This window comes from Vipera berus (genome assembly GCF_964194415.1).
Source record: "Vipera berus genome assembly, chromosome: 2".
NCBI classification, from domain to species: Eukaryota; Metazoa; Chordata; class Lepidosauria; order Squamata; family Viperidae; genus Vipera; species Vipera berus.
In genome coordinates, this window is record NC_138203.1 from 92,840,740 (window position 1) to 92,857,499 (window position 16,760).

The 16,760-nt window shown below is 41.9% G+C and overlaps 1 protein-coding gene across 11 annotated transcripts in view; it reads right to left on the minus strand.

Annotated features, from left to right (window-relative positions):
* The window catches only part of ZNF462 (zinc finger protein 462), a 175,472-nt gene that overhangs the window by 52,724 nt on the left and 105,988 nt on the right, over positions 1-16,760 (minus strand). For 9 of the 11 annotated variants that reach the window (XM_081320586.1, XM_081320584.1, XM_081320582.1 and 6 more), the window contains one exon: positions 8,922-9,113. The exons of the other annotated variants lie outside the window; for them this stretch is intronic. In XM_081320586.1, the coding sequence (XP_081176712.1) occupies positions 8,922-9,113 (192 nt within the window). The remainder of the gene's footprint in view (positions 1-8,921; positions 9,114-16,760) is intronic. 11 annotated transcript variants of the gene reach the window in all.

Below are 16,760 nucleotides of genomic sequence, written 5' to 3' on the forward strand. Positions count from 1 at the left end.
CCATTGCTTTTGTACCATGTTGAGGAAGAGAGGGGGACAGGGGATGTGACGTTTAGTGACCACATGCTCTGAAAATCCCAGCCTTGTGTCTTGGCTGGTGGACGGACCAGGATGGGGAACCTGGTCAGAACCAGTCTTAGCAGTAGCGCTGGCCTTATGAAGCAGAGATTTAAAGAGCACCGGATTGAATAGACCAACAAAGGGAGGAGGGTCCGGAGTAAGATCTTCATCCTCCGAGAGCGGCATTTTCATCAGGTCGTACTGCGCAGAAAAAGATACCCCGCTGCGAGGAGACCGGGCGGGAGAAATAGGGTCAGAATATTCTGGTGCTCCCAACTGGGGGAGATAAGGCAGGGTCATTGAGGCCACTGATTCGGGTGCATACCTTTGTTGAAGGTTGTAAGGCCAATCCCTGGGTGACCGCCTGGGAGATCAAAGCCTGAAACTGCTCCGGCAACCACACTCCCTCCGCCTCTGAGGGCTGAAGACCGGCTGCTGTGGGCATAAAGGTGGCCTCGGGCCTGGACTGCATTGCTCTGGGGACTGGAGGCGTCAGTTGGATACCTGGTCCCTGGGTAAAGGAAACCATCTCCTCTTGCTCAGCCCTGGGAAGATAAGGTCGGTCATCATCATCCCCCTCTGGAGACCAGACCCTCTGGGAAGATGAGGGAGGAGGAGCAAGCTGTGGCCCAAATACAGAGTCCTTTGCCAGCGGAGACAAGACCTATTCAGCGCCTTAAGACTAGTTGAAGCAGTTTTGGAGCACAGGCCAAGTCTACTGTGGTGGCAAGATCACCTCAGTGATAACAGCCAGCTCACAGGTAGATACCTAGTGGCGACAAGATCACCTCAGTGATAACAGCCAGCTCACTAGTCCTAGTTGGTGACGACAAGGCCAAGAATGGCACAGCCAGCACACTTCTTCTGTTGGAATGGACAATGAGACAGCTAGGTTGAGGCCTAGAGCTACAGTTGAAGCCTCCTGTACTTGACCATCCACTTTGAAATGTTTTGGGCAAGGCAAACAATGACTGTGCTACAGTCAGAAGGGATCTGAACTCAGAACCCTCTGCAATGATTGGGAGAGGAGAAGCCTGAAAAAGGACCCCTGCGACTGACCAGAGGCTCAGGGACCAACTTCCCTGAGTTGGAAGGCAAGGTAAACCCCTTTGAAGTCTGTGGTTTTGGGGGGGCTGAAATCTAACCCCCCCTTCTCAGAAGCTAGCAAAGAAGGCTGCACAAGCCTTTTCAGAGTAAAAGCAATGTGGTCATGGTGCCCAAAATGGCGGCCGCTACTGCTGGTAGTGAAAAAAGAAGCAACCTGTCCTTCCCCCTTAATTCAGGAGAGAAGGCAGGCAGTTCTGAGAGTCTTCGCGTGCCTCTGATGTTATTGGCACACTTAAAAAGGCAGCGGAGGCTGTCTGACAAGGAGCCTCCTCTTGGCCAGCTGCTGATAAGCTGGAATTCAAAATGGCGGCTGCAACTAGTGTGCTGCGAAAGAACAGCTTGGGGCAAGGGTAGGCAACCTCGGCTCTTTTATGACTCATGGACTTCAACTCCCAGAATTCCTGAGTCAGAAGTCCATAAAAGAGCCAAGGTTGCCTACCCCTGGCCTGGGGCTTCTGAGAGACTGCAGCTAAATCAGAGCTGCAGCTGGAAAGAGAAGGGCAAACTCCGATCCTGAGAAGAACTACAGCGAAACAGTTGAAACGTCCAGAAGGCTGCAGCTCTGTCAGAGCTTGCAGCTAGAAGGGGAAAGAATCTCAGGGGAATTAGGCACTGTGCTGATCCCAGCACAGAGGTAAGAGAAGAATCCACAAAGGGGGAAAAATATATACGACCTGCTCAATTACTCAGAGGAGATGATTCAGCAAGATTCTGGGAGCCAAAATTACCAGTCTTGTCCTGGGCCAGGAGAGGCGTGGCAAGTTTGACTGACTTAGTCTAATTGGGCAGGAAGACAGAGTTAACCCATTCATGGATTCTCCATCTATCATGCTGGAGAACAGCTTACATCCTGCGACAATACCTTTAACACCATCAACATCTGCCTATTCCAGTTCTTTCGAAAGGACTCAATAGGTGAATAAAAATGCCCAATCCAATTTAAACATCTGGCTACCTATGTGACCAAACATCCTCCTCCTCCTCCTCCTCCTCCTCCTCCATCATCTGGTTGACTGTGCGACCAACAACGACAATCCTTTGTGGTATGCAAGCTTCAAGTGCATCTTCTTCAGTCCTTCAGATTTGAACACCATCGGCATTAACAAAATCACCCCCAGTCATTTACAAAAGCAACTTTATTCGGAACAGCTTATATCCAGTGACACCATCACCATCCTGTATCATTGTTGAACAAAAACATCTGCCTATCCCAGGTCGTTGGGAAGGTCTTGATAAGTGGATAAAAATGCCAAATCTAAATGTCTAAACTTCTGGCTGACTGTGTGATGAATCTTAACAATCAAACGATAACTTCTACCTATCCCAGGTCCTTCAGACAGTCTGAACATCTGGCTGATTTGCGGCCAACTGTAATAACAATAGTCAATAAGAAAAATAAAGTGACTGTTTATAAGAAAGACAAAAAAGTCTGGATACTGGATGTTGCAGAACCTGGAGATAGCAGAAGAGAAAGCACGGGAGAAAATCACAAAATACAAAGATCTGCAAATAGAAGTAGAACGAATGTAGAAAAGAAAGCAAAGACAGCGCCCAATAGTGATAGGCACCTTGGGTGCTATTCCAAAAAAACTGGCTCACCACTGAACATCATTAGCATTGACAAAATCACCACCAGTCAATTCGAAAGGCTGCTTCACGTGGAATAGCTTACATTCTGCAACAGTACATTTAACATCATCAAATAACATCTGCCTATCCCAGGTCTTAGGAAGGACCTGAGAGGTGGACAACAATGCCAAATCCAGTCCAAACATCTGACTGCCTATAATAACGCAAAACATGATTGGTCTTAACTATGATGAATGGAAATGAGATGTAAGGCTAATCTTAGATAACCCTGAATTAAAAGGGACTGCAAAAGCAGAGAAGGGAAGCTCCCAAATGCTACACTCAGAAAGCTAAGCAACTTTTCATCTTTGTAGAATTGGGGGGGGGGGGGTTCTTTCCAAGAGTCTTCTGTGCATCACAAACAGTGTGTTGATTTTTAACTTGAGGAGGAATCCAAGATCTCTGGAGTTTGATGAGAGCTAAAGTCTCAAAACGTGGGAAGTTGCTTCCTCTATAATGCACACAATGTGGATGCCTGTGAAATATGGTGTCAGAGGAGAAAATAAAATATCCAGTACTCTGCAAAGTATTGCTAGAAGAGCTTTCAACAGTTTCAAAAAGGAATCACTAAAAACAACATTTGTAATTGCAATAATTTCCACTAATTCTAATGCTTATCCAAACACTCTCCTTTCAAAATATATTGTTCTTATTTCTATTTCCAACAGCAGCACTGTCTGTACATTTGACATAAGTAAGGACTTTTTTGTGTGTATTTTTTAAGTTGATGCATGCTGTTGTGCCAATGTATATGAGATTTGTCTTAAAAGAATTCAGAAGACATTTTATCCTTTGCATGACAACTGAAAATATTCATTCCCAATTCACTCATTTTATGAATCTGCTTGTACTTCTTGTATATAATGCTATATCTTAATGTATGTTTCTTTTATGTTTTATTGAGTTGATTCAAAACTCTTTGATATTCTGGGCCACTCGGAGTCATCGGGTCGGCAGCATACAAGTTAAATAAATTATCATTATTATTTATTACCTGTAGAGTTGGGAGATTTTTTAAAACTGTAATTCAAATACTATTGTAAATTGCAAAGTTAAACTTGCGATGTGCTGTAAGTTTTTAAAGCAAAACATTTCTACTGAAGCCAACTGCTAAATAATAATTTGTATGTTAGAAGCCACTTGACACCTTGTTTCAGCTTTAAAGAATGCAAAGTTAAAATGATATAATTCTTGGCATGCAAAAAATCTCTTAGGATTATGCATCTCCCCACCTTCTCTCTAATCTCTTCTTTGGTAACTTTCTTGAAAAGTTCCCAGAATCATTCAGATATGAATTTGAACTGCAACATTTATGGGGCAAGAACTTTTAAATATTTGGTTTGATAGTAGGTATAGGTTCTTTGTTTTTTAAAATTAGTTTCTTTCCCATCTTTAAAATCAGCATTGCTATTCATCCAAAAGCAACCTAAATACCTAGGGTGCTGAAACAGAAATAAATGCATTATTCCATCGTTTTGGTAGACTGGAATCAAGCCCAGTCGTTCCATAATGTAATATCCTCCATTGCCCATGACTCATTTAGCTATCTTCACTTACATCCCAGATTATCAAGTGACTCATTTAATATTATAATTGTAGGCATGGAGAAAGATGACCCACGAAGGATATCCTTACACCTATATCCAAATTTTGGTGCCATTGTGGTTTGTTATAAAGGGAACAAGCTTGGCTTTGCTGAAAAAATGGTAATGAGATAGATAGGTTTCCCTCTTCAACTAACCATTCTTTTTTTATCAGTTTTCGTTCCCAAGTAATCTATAGCCAGAACTTTAAAAAATTATCATAAACAACAATTTGCTAGTATAGTTTCCTTGTTGATCTCACTTTGCTCTTCTTTCCAAAAAATAAAATTGCCTTCCACGATTTACTGACTATGATGTTTGAACTTAGGTGGATATTTTTTCCCCCCTCTCCAAACATCAGGAGTGGTGAAGACCACAACTAATCATAGCTTCTGACTATGGCTTGCGGAGATGGAGATGATGAGGAAGGTAGAATTAGAGCTACTGTTTCTGACATCACAATAAACCAATCTTGACGAGAGTTGTTCTGGGATGAACAACCACGTAGATATGATCAAGCAGTACACATTAATATACTGAATTTTGCAATAGTGGCAAATATCGGGTGTAGGATGAAGCTTTGTTCTCTTTGTTGCGGCTGAAGATGTTACCTAGCCTGGTAACGAAACATTCGGAAACCAACCCACAAGCTCGGAGAACGAACCTTCAGCCTCATACTCAACATTTTTATCATGGAGCTATACTTCTTAAATAAGACATTATTAATAAGACATTCTCAATCTGGCCAGGATCTGACTAGCTGCCACAGGTATCCCTAGCTGTGGTTATGCCCAATCATAAATTCCGCTGCTCTAAAAATATCCACTGTCAATATATAATTTCTTTGCAGTAGTATAAATTTGCTTTTACAAGCTCCCTCTTGCTGCAAAAGTCATTTCCACACTGCAGTGCCGCAGCGCAGGGAGCACCTGGTGAAGAAGCCTGTCTAACATTTAATTACTAAACACCGCTCTCCAGTAAAACTGCAGCTTGAGTGCACAAATATTCTCTACAAATCCTCACACCAAGACTGACCCACTCTGACTGTTACTTCACACCTCAGGGGGGGAAAAACAAACCAACCCAGAAACCACCTAAGGCCTTTCTACAATCTTAGACCGCATGTATTTGCAAACTGCTTAACCACAACAGGATTTCACAAACTGTGTGTTAAATCTGCCTTTCCCTAGCTAGGAGTGTCATTTCCACTATATAATCAGCCATTGTCGACAGCTGCTTAATACTGACCCACAGCAGAAGATCAATTGCTTGCTGGATATCCCAGGCCCTGACTACTCTGTTAGCCAACAGCCTGTGGCTGAAATGGAAGAGGGACATAATCATTTTTGGTCCGCTCTCGGTAATCCCTTTGGTTCGCTGACATAGCTCCATGCTCCTCTAGAAAACACGGGAACCAGTCATTGTGTGAAAAAGAAATGTGACTGTGTTGCTAGAGGCTGCGTGGTGCTAGATGGAATTTAACCCAATGGGCTTGGTGTTACGGAAATCTGCCTATCTAAGGAAGTCTGATAAAAGTTAATACAAAGTACAGGTGACAACCACAATGGAGCAGCAACGATTCTGCTGCTGAGCGAGACAGTTGTGAAGGGGCTTTTGCCCCATTTCACAACCTTTCTTGGCACAATTGTTAAGTGAATCACTGCAGCTGTTAAGTTAGTAACACGGTCGATAAATGAATCTGGCTTCCCCACTGACTTTGCTTGCCAGGAGGTGACCAAAGGTGATCACATGACCAACAACAACCCCCGAGACACCGCAACGGTCATCAATATGATGCCAAGTGTCTGGATTTTGATCACGTGACCTTGGGGTGACTGCCACGGTCGTAGGTGTGAAAAAATGGTCGTAAGTCACTTCTCCCCCCAGTGCCGTTGAAACCTGAAACAGTCCCTAAACAAACTGTTGTAAGTCAAGGGCTACCTGTACTTAGAAATGTGAAAGAGGTCCGAAACACTCTCTGCCATATATGCCCTCGGTCCTATATATGCACCCAGTTTTCTCTGTTTTTAAACCACCACTTAACTTTACACACCAAGGAGCAACGGTGAGCAACTGAGCAGTAAAGTGTGCCTGTTGAGCTTGTTCTATGCATGAAAGCCCTTCTAGAAACAGGAATCGCTTCAAGGAATGCACAGGTAGGCCTCAACTTATAACCATAATTGGGACTGGGATTTCTGTTGCTAAGTGATGCAGTCATAAAGGACAATGGCACGTGACCGTATTGGTTAGCAAACAGGGTGCAGATGTGAGGAGGAAATAGGTAGGAAGAGGAAGTTGAAGTGCCCCTGTAGTTGTAAATGCAGGTGGGATGCCAAATGCCTGTATTTTTATCATGTGACCAGAGGGGGCACTGCAACGACAGAAACTTCAAGCACTGGTCATAACTGCCTTTGTTCAGTGCAGCTGTAACAGGGGTCCCCAACCCCCAGTCCATGGACCAGTATCAGGCCGCGGCATGCCAGCAACCAGTCCACACAAACAAGCAAAGCCCCATCCGCGGGATGCAAGCAGCACACAAAATCCACACCCCCTCTGGTCCGCGGAGAAACCTCTCTCCATGTAACCGGTCCCCGGTGCCCAAAAGGTGGGGGACCTCTGAGCTATAACTTCAAACAGTTGTAAGTCAAGGACTGCCTGTAATGAAATTGATGTCCAGCGGTATAAAGTTTAGAAAAATCACTGGAGGGGTTTCATCCGAGGCTGAGGATGTCAATTTCATTATTTCAACACCTGTACTCTGATGGGTACCTTAGCAGGCCGTTTCCATTAATTGTCAAAAAATAATGTGATTAATAAATCTATTAGTAAAGGGTGAGTGGATATCTACAACACAGTCTTTCTAATTCTGTAAGCTGATCTGGCTAACAAAGATTCCTTTTTGCTAATATGTGGACTGGTTTCTTGTTATTAGGGACATGACTTAAAATACAATGAATTCCCCAACCCCATGGCCAATATTAAGTTGTTTGGGATTACACATTTTTTTCCTAATAGCCTCTTGGTGTAAAATTATATATTTTGAAAATAAAGTATATTTCACCATCACATTTGAACAAGTATATAATTGAGAGCAAACACAGACTGTATTGCTGCTTATATAAGAAACTGCCTTTTAATAAAATCAACAGATTCTTTTTTCCCCCAATATCCAAAGCCCTTCAATTTAATTTAGTCATCTCACAAATATTATATAAAAACAAAGGCAATGTCTGTCCTAATGAAGAAAAAGATACAACCCCCCCTCCCCCCGCCTCATGCTAGAAAAAAAATGCTTCTTTTACTCACTACTTTGGTTTAAATCAGGATTAATGATATAGACTAGACTAGACTACACTAGAATTGGAAGGGACCTTGGAGATCTTCTAGTCCAGCCTTCTGCTCAAGCAGGAGAACCTATACCATTTCATACAAATGGCTGTCCAGTCTCCTCTTAAAAATTTCCAGTGTTGGAGCATTCACAACTTCTGGAGGCAGGTTGTTCCACTGTTTAGTTGTTCTAACTGATCTACTAAATCTACTAAAACAGTCTGAGACAGAGATATATAATGCTAAAGTATTTGCCTGACCCTTCATAGTTTTTTAAGATTAAGCAGGATGACAAAAATTACACAATCTGAAACACGATAAACTAACCAAACTTTATTAAATGTGTGCAACCTGATAAAGCTTTAAAAGTAAATTATCAAACTCTAAACAATCTGTTATATGGAAAAGTTATAGAAGTATAAGAAATTAATTATACTAAGCATTACCACCAGACTTTTCCATTCACAGGTGCCACGTTTGCTAAACAAAAATCCCTAGGCCATTTATTTAGACCCCAATAAGCCGAAGTGGTGGACCAGTTCACAGCATTACTCTTTATGGTGGTTAGAAATTTTGTTACAGCTACTCAGAGACTTGCTAGCTGGTTTTTATAGATATTTTCACAGCCTGGTGTCAGAATATGTCAGAATTTATACGAAAGATAATATGTGTTGAGAGGAAGGATTGCAGGGCGCATCTCTTTACTATAGTTAAGGAAGGCTCACATTTCATGTTGCCTGACTCCATATGGCATTGCTTAAAAATGAATCAACAAATTTGCTTTCCCAAACACCTCTCGCTGCTATTGTACGAATGGTGACAGCCAAGGATCAACAATATTTTAGCCTCGTTTCCGCAAGACAATCCTCGGCTAGGGAAAGTCTGTAATGCTTCTGCTTCTTCATTTGAAAGCTGCAAAATATGGATAGCAATGCGGGATCCTAAGACAACGGGCCAAAAACGCAGGGAAATCTAAATGGTTTACGTGCCAATTATAGGGATAAAACACGAATAATGAGCACTGCTCTTCTGTGCCTATAGACATCCGCTGGTTGCAATATGGTTAGTTGGGAAGGGATTTTTTTCTTCTTTTTTTACAAGTGAAAAAAATTACCTGAATTAGACTGCTTTTTTTTTCCCCATGAAGAGAAGAAACAGATTCTCCCTCTAGAACCCTGGGGTGGGGGGTGGGGGGGTGGCGAGAGCACCTCTTACCATTCGAGTCTTCCGCTTCTTCAGCAGTAGTGTGGTTCTTGGAGGCATGTTGAGCATGCGAGGTTACAAGGCTGATAATTCGTGGTCTTGGTAGTGTCAATGCCTTCCCATGGACTTTCAGAGAGTGCTCTTTTAGCTGGCTGATTGTCATGGTGGAAAAGGAACAGGAGGAACATTTGTACGCATGTTCACCTGTTTGAGCAAAACAACAAGCAAGTCATCAGCTCACAGGACAACAGGAAGGGGGGGAAAGTAGGCAGGTGAGAAAGGAAGCTTGGGGAGGGGATTTTTTTTTTTGTTCAAATGGAATCGGCAATGGATTTTAATCAAATCCCATGGGATCCTCTGCTTTGGGTGGGTGGGTGGGTGGGTGAATCCTACGGGATAAGATTGTTTGAACTGTCCTATTTCCTATAGCCTCGGGACCAAAACTGAAACCCGGTTGCCATACTAGAAGCTGTTCTTTCCTTCAAACCAAGTTTTGGAAAGTGGTTCGTCATTGCTTTTTCCTAGGGTTGAGAGAGAATGGCCGGCCCGAAGCCTAAGTCACACTGCCTAGGGCAGGGTTAGAACTCACAGGGTCCCAGTCACTAGTCTGGTGCCTTAACCTCTATACCAAACTGTCTCTAATATGAGAGATTGCACATTCAGACAAATGAGCTGCTGACAGTTTTATCCATGGTGAAAACTCCCTAGGTAAGGCATATCCATGGGGCCGGCAAAGCCTAACAAAAATTGCTCGAGGGGGGCAGAAAATGGGGATGGGGGCAGTTTTGCTTGAGGAAGCAAGTCAATCTCCAAGAGACAAGAAGGGAAATACCAGGGGCTAAAAGTGTACAGTGAAAACATAATATTCATGCCAAACAGTACTTAAATGATAATAACCCTCATTAACATGATTAATGATGTGTTACTTGTACCGTGTTGATTGAGGTCATGAGTCCAGGGGTGAAACTGTAAACTTTCCTAGTGTGTCTACTGGTAACTACTAATTAATCCTTTTACTTGAATTGAACTTGACATTTGGGCATGATACATACAGACTTACATCCTCATCACATTATTTCTTTCCCGGGGAAGCAAGGTAAGCGCACAAAAGGAACAGGAAAACATAGCCCAGAGGAATTAAAGCATAAATATCAAAAGGAGAAAGAAATTTAATTCTTATACAGGTCGTTCTCACTTGTTCAGTGGCAGGTGTTAAGTACCATTAGTAAGTGATAGCAACTGGTCCTCTTAGCTGCAGCCACCACAGTGCACCCCCAGTCATGTGATCACAATTCAGGCATTTGGTAAACTGCCCTGCATTTCCAATCATCACAGCATCCTACGGTCATGTGTTCACAATTTGTAACCATTACTGCTGGCTTCTCATAAAGTCAATGGGAAAGCCGACAAGAAGTTGCAAATCACCGCCATGTGATATCGCTGCTTTACAACTGCATGGCTGTCACTTAATGATGGCAACTGGGGCTGCCAGAATTGTTATCACTAAGTAGCATAGTTGTATGACATCATGCTTAACAACTGCACAATTTAGTGATGAGATTTCTGGTCCCAATTTCCATTATTAAATGAGTATTACCTGTAACACCATAATTTTCCTTACCTTTCTATACTGGAAAATCATCCTTGTATCCACTACATCTATACGCTGCCTTTCCTTTAAATTTCTCATTGTTTTTGAAGATCGTATCCTCTTGTGTTTCCTCTTGACCCATTTTTTTGTTCCTAACATCACCAAATCACTTCTATGTGCTTTCAGTTTCCCATCTTCGATAAATATTTTACCGAGGCCCACAAATTCATCTAAAAAAACCCTGTTCTTGTTTTTCACAATTTTTGCACAGCTTGCAGTGCTTAACTTTATTATTCATGTCAAAGGTAACTACTTTGGTCTTTTAATACATTAATGTTTAGATCCACAATATTAAGTGCAAATCATCTGGGTCTTCAGCCAGCAACCTAGCATCGTTTCTACAGAAATGTACACATTCATATTCCCCCCAAAAATGTACCTCTAATGTCAACAAATGTATTTTATAGTGTGTGTGTGTGTGTGTATGTATGTATGTATGTATGTGTATAGCATTTGTTTCTTATTTTTATTCTATTATTCATTATTCTTACTATTCTTGAACATACTTTACATTCAACAGACTATTCTCAGCAGTCTTCAACCCTAATTCTTACAAAATATCCCTTAATTCCAGGGCTTTTTTTCCTCATAGAATGCTCAGAACGGAGTTCCGGCACCTTTTTTGGATGGAACCTTGTAGGGTAGGCAAGGCAGGTTGTATGACATGTGTGAGTTCCAGCACCTTTTTCTTTTACAAAAAAAGCTCTGCTTAATTCAATGCTATTTTAGCATGTGTTCTATATATCAATCAGTATAATAACTTTTCTTTCTTACGTTCATATATTTTTCACTAACCTGCTCAAAAACAAAACTTCTGCTTTCTAACCCTTTGGTTGGCATAGCACCATATGCATTTCTCCAACTCTGCTCAGTGCCACATTCTGAGTTCAGACTTCTACCCAAACCTTCTCAGGCATATGAGACAATCTAATTGCTGTATAATTTTTGCATTCCTTCTTGTTATATTTTCGTTTGTATAAAAGAACATAATGGCAGTCTTCCAATCATCAGACACAGAAGAAATCTTCACACACATTATATAAATGCACAGCCATTCCAAACCACATTCCTCTTTTGATATTTCTCCAGTTCCACCATCTATAGCAATAGCAATAGCACTTAGACTTATACACTGCTTCACAGTGCTTTTACAGCCCTCTCTAAATGGTTTACAGAGTCAACAATCTGGGTTCTCATGTTACTGACGGAAGACTGAGTCAACCTTGAGCCAGTGAAAATCGAACTGCTGTCAGAATTAGTCTGCAATACTGCCTTCTAACCACTGCACCACCACGGTTGCAGCCTTACCATTTTACAATGTTCTCAGAGCATCTATTAATTGCTTTTCATCATTTTTTCCCTTGAGTACTTATAGTGATAACATTTATTTCAATTCCACTGTCTGGTGTATCAATACTACTCTCACGTAAGTGTCTTAAAATTTTTTTCCCAGTATTCTCTTACATCAATTACACACACATGGAAAACCACCACCACCACCTCCTGACATTTACAATTCTTTAAAGTCATAAGAGCAGTATATATAAACAAAATAGCAAAATAGAACAGTAAAGTATATGTCAATGGGGAATGAGCCTCATGTAGCTGGCCTAATGGGAAATAATTTCTACTTTCTAATTGTCTTTGATGTGATTCCCAAAGAGTCAATTCAGCACCTGAGGGTAGGACAAGAAGCAATGGATGGAAGCTCATCAGAGGAAGATCCAACAGGAACTAAGGAGAAATTTCTGAGTGTGAGAACCATTAGTTAATGGAACAGTTTGCCTCCTGAAGTTGTAAGCGCTTCATCAATGAAGGTTTTCAAGACAAGACTGGACAACCATTTGTCCAGGAGGTTAGATTAGAACAGGAGTCCCTAACCTGTGGGCTGCGGCCCACTACTGATCCATGGCCTCTTCACAACTGGGCTGCATGTGTGGTTGGCTGGCGCACACGCATGTTTGGGGCCTCACTTGTACAAGTGTTGCGGACGCTCGGGGCCCCACACCTGTGAGCATCGCAGGCGTTCACAGCCCCACTCACGTAAGTGCTGGGGGCCTCATTTATGCATCACAGGTGCTCTCAGCCCCACTTGTGTTCTTAGCCCCACTCATGCAAACAATGGGTGCTCATGCAAGCGCACATGCATGAGCACAGGCATGCCCCTCTTATAAAACTATCCCCTCTTTCCCCCCTCCTCCTGCTCTGGACCACCAACCCGGAAAAGTTGGTGAACTCTGAACTAGAAGACCTCCAAGGTTTCTTCCAGCCCTGTGATTCTATGACTTCTAACCAGTGGTGGGATTCAAATGTGTGAACAACCGGTTCTCTGCGTGGATGCCGCTTCCGGAAGTCCGTTCTGGGCCTGGGCAACAAAGATTTAGCTACCGGTTCTGCCGAAGTGGTGCGAACTGGCTTAATCCCATCACTGCTTCTAACCCATCTTGCATTCTGATCATCTTTCATTATAAGAATCTAATGCAGCATAATAGAATTATGAATTAACCTAACTGCTTTTGGTGCCTGAACAACTGAGAACATTTGAAGATGCACTAACAAGGGAATATAATGATGTTAGATGGAAAATGTGCAAAAGGATCAAAGGACAAAACGGAGTGCAATTAGGAACTAAGTAATAAAAGGGTTTCAAATTTTACAAGGACATAGTCTTTGACATGAAAGCAAGATTGCTCTAAGATCTGGTGGATGTTATATAATAATGCTTATTTAGGTCAATTGTTTATGATGAACAAAATTTCATTTTAAAAAACAAAATGACATTTAGGTAGAGGAAAAGATGGTTGTTTCAGGAGATTACAAAGTATGAATGATGAGAAGGGGGTTTTTTTTGTTTTGTTTTACTGAGGCAGACTTACATTTATGGTTCAGGTTTACCTATTCAACCTTCCTGCTATTCCTCCTGCACCAAAATTTGGGGGGAGACAGGTTAGAAAGAACCCGCAAAATAATCTAATCACTGCTTCAGACAGGAAGGTGGTGCAGAGAGTGGTGAGGATGGCCGAAAAGATCATTGGCAGTTCCCTCCCTCCCATCCAGGACATAGCACAGAAGCGTTGCTTGAGCAGGGTCCGTAAGACTATCTGGGACACTACACATCCTCTTCACAACCTGTTTTCCTTGTTACCTTCTGGGAGGAGGGGGCTCCGTGGTATTAACCTTGTGAACTCTCAGGCTTCCTCCTTCCGTTATAGATTCAAGGTGGACAGTATTTATTTGTTATGTATATGTAGGAATGTGGGTCTATACATACGTTGTATATAGTTATGTTCAGGTATGTGTCATGTATGTATTTCACTTTGAGAGCAGGCAACTAAATTTCATTTTTGATGTGTGCCGTTGTGCCCACAGTAAAAAAAATGACAATAAAGGTTATCTTATCTTATCTTATCTAATATTTGTTGTTGTGCCATCAAAGTCAATTTTGACTCATGGTGATTACCTAGACCAGAGGTCTCCAACCTCTTGTGCACCAGACCGCGTGAATAGCTGGGCAGTGCAAGGGCGCGTGTGCTCACACGCGTCCTTGCCACTGTTGCCCCAAGTGTTGCTCAGGCGGCAGCAGTGCTACTAGTATTGTATGGGTGGCAGTATTGCCACAACGCTTGTGTGGGCGGTGGCAGTGACGCAAGAGGCAGGTAGGCGGCATGCCACACGCAGGTGGCATTGCCATGGATTTTGTGCGGGCGGTGGCAGCACCGCAAGCAGGCCACAGTGCGATCCTCGTGCCGGTGGTAGCATCGCTACAAGCTTGGCAGCAGTGGCGCCACAAGCTTCACACAGGCGCCAGTGTTGCTGAGAGCCTCACACGCATGCTCGCAGCCCTATTTGCATGGTGCACATGCATGTGTGGCCACATTCAGGTTTGTGCATGTGCGCGTAAGGTGCCTGCCCCTTCCTCTCCCACAGGGCCGCCAACCCAGAAAGGTTGGGGGCCCCTGCTCTAATAGGAGGGATTGTACATTGTACATTATCATGCCCCAGGATAATGATGCAAGATCCAATCTGGATTGATCACTGAGACCAGAGGTTTAGTCTTCCAAGCTTCCGGACTCGTGCTGGAGCCTGTCCTCAGGGATCTCTCTCACCAAAAGTTCCCTGAGGATGTGCTCCAGCACACGTCTGAGAACTCGGAAGACTAAACCTCTGGTCCCTGAGACTGACCCAGATTGGATCCTGCATTGTACATTCAGATAAATGAGCTGCTGATAGTTATCCATTTTTTCTGCACCAGGAAACAGGAGATATTCATGGGAGTGAGAATACCTGCCACAAACTGATTCTAGTGTTTCTTCTATGTACAATCCCAGCAGACCAAAATACACACTTCAGCCAGAAGTTACCACATGAGAATATGAAAATAAGAATTGACAAGGGGAAAACAAATGGCAGTGCCTTAAGATGCGTTGCTAAGTATATGTATAAACAAGCCCATCAGCCAACTGTTGGTAGAAAAATGACTGTTCCAGATGCTTAAATACAAAAAGCAGAAATGCCAACGTCTACAGCAGGATGAGTATGTTGTACTGTGTGTGTGTGTGTGTGTGTGTGTGTGTGTGTGTGCGCGTATGTATATTATATTATCCATATTCTAAGTTTGTTCACAAAACAGAAGTCCCATACATGTGAATGTTTTGAGTAAAAGTTAGAATGGCAAAAAGGGCTCTGCATTCCACAAAATGAATTGTGTAGAATAAAAATAGAAAATAGAATACGGAGGTCACCAGAGAATATTATGAGAGGCTCAGGTTTTTTTTTTAGTACAGAAAGGTATTATTTGAGTCCTCCATTGAGACAGCAGCTTATAACCCCAAAATACATTTTAGCAAGACACTAAATGCTTCCAGGCCTCTTGCTCTACTTCTGGTTATGCGGCTAATAATTCAACAACCCAAACAAACCCTTTGACGTTAAAAAACAAGCAAAAGATATTCTGCAGACAGACAATTAATTGGCCTAAATTGCTTTCCAAAGGATTAGTTACATAGTATACATTAGGTCAAGAATCTCAGAAAAGCGAAAGGAAATATCTGTAGCCAATCAAATGAAGAAACCTAAGTAGGAACTGTGGCTACAAAGAAATATGATAGCATTTCAAAAGCAACATTTCATTTGTTTTAAAAAAAAGTTTCTGAAAGAAATCTCCAAATCTGGCCATTTTCTATTTAAGAGTCACCTGAAATGGACACCTAGTAATATAAAAAATATATACTGTGCAGCATACCCGGGCTCATAAGAACAACTTTATTAAGCTAGAAGAAAGGGTGAATCTAGTTTATTCCCAAAGTCTTTTTCAACTTGATGATTCTAATGTAATATTCCGTTTACAATGTTGAATAAATGTTTTCAGGATGTGTATAAGCAAATGTACAAGCAGCCACCGTTCCTCTGCTGACTAAATGAAACAGCTGGCATTCAGAGACACTGAACAGAAATTCCCTTAATTATCAAGATTATTAGCCACTGATAGTCATGTATATGAATGTGCTCAACCCCTGTTTAAAACCATCTAGGCTAGTGGCCAGTTCTGTATCTAGGGGTAGAAAATACCACAAGTTAATTCTATACTCAATCAAAATAGAACTGAATAAATATAGTACCTCTGTCATGTCTAGCTGGGAAATAAAATGCCAGTTTTGAATTGAAAGATAATTGTGGGCAAAAATGGTCAAAGTAGAAATAAGTCATATGATCCTGATATGTAAACTTTGGTAAAAATGTAGCATCACAGAACACAATGAAGATCACACAATCACATCTTGATACTTATGACTATGTTACAGAGGATCGCAAACATTGTAAATCGCATGCAAGTATTTTTAGGCTAAACATTCGTGAAATAATATAAACTGGAACAACTGACTTTAGGGAATACCTTCAGCAATATAATTTCCTAAATATCTGATCTCAAAATTATACACAGTAGAGCAACCTGAATGATGGGGCCAATCTACCCTCCCCCCCCCAATTTTTGGGACTAATTGATACATGAAACCAAAGCTCATCAGAAATGAATTCATAATAGGACAGAACATGACAGCCAATCAAAGACTATGCTGTACTTATTGAAGAACTAAGCCTTACAAGAACGATCAGACACAACTATAAAAAATAACAACATTAATTTTGAAGAGAAATCTCTGAAGCCCACAACTATTATTGAAGTTCTAGATTTTGAAATG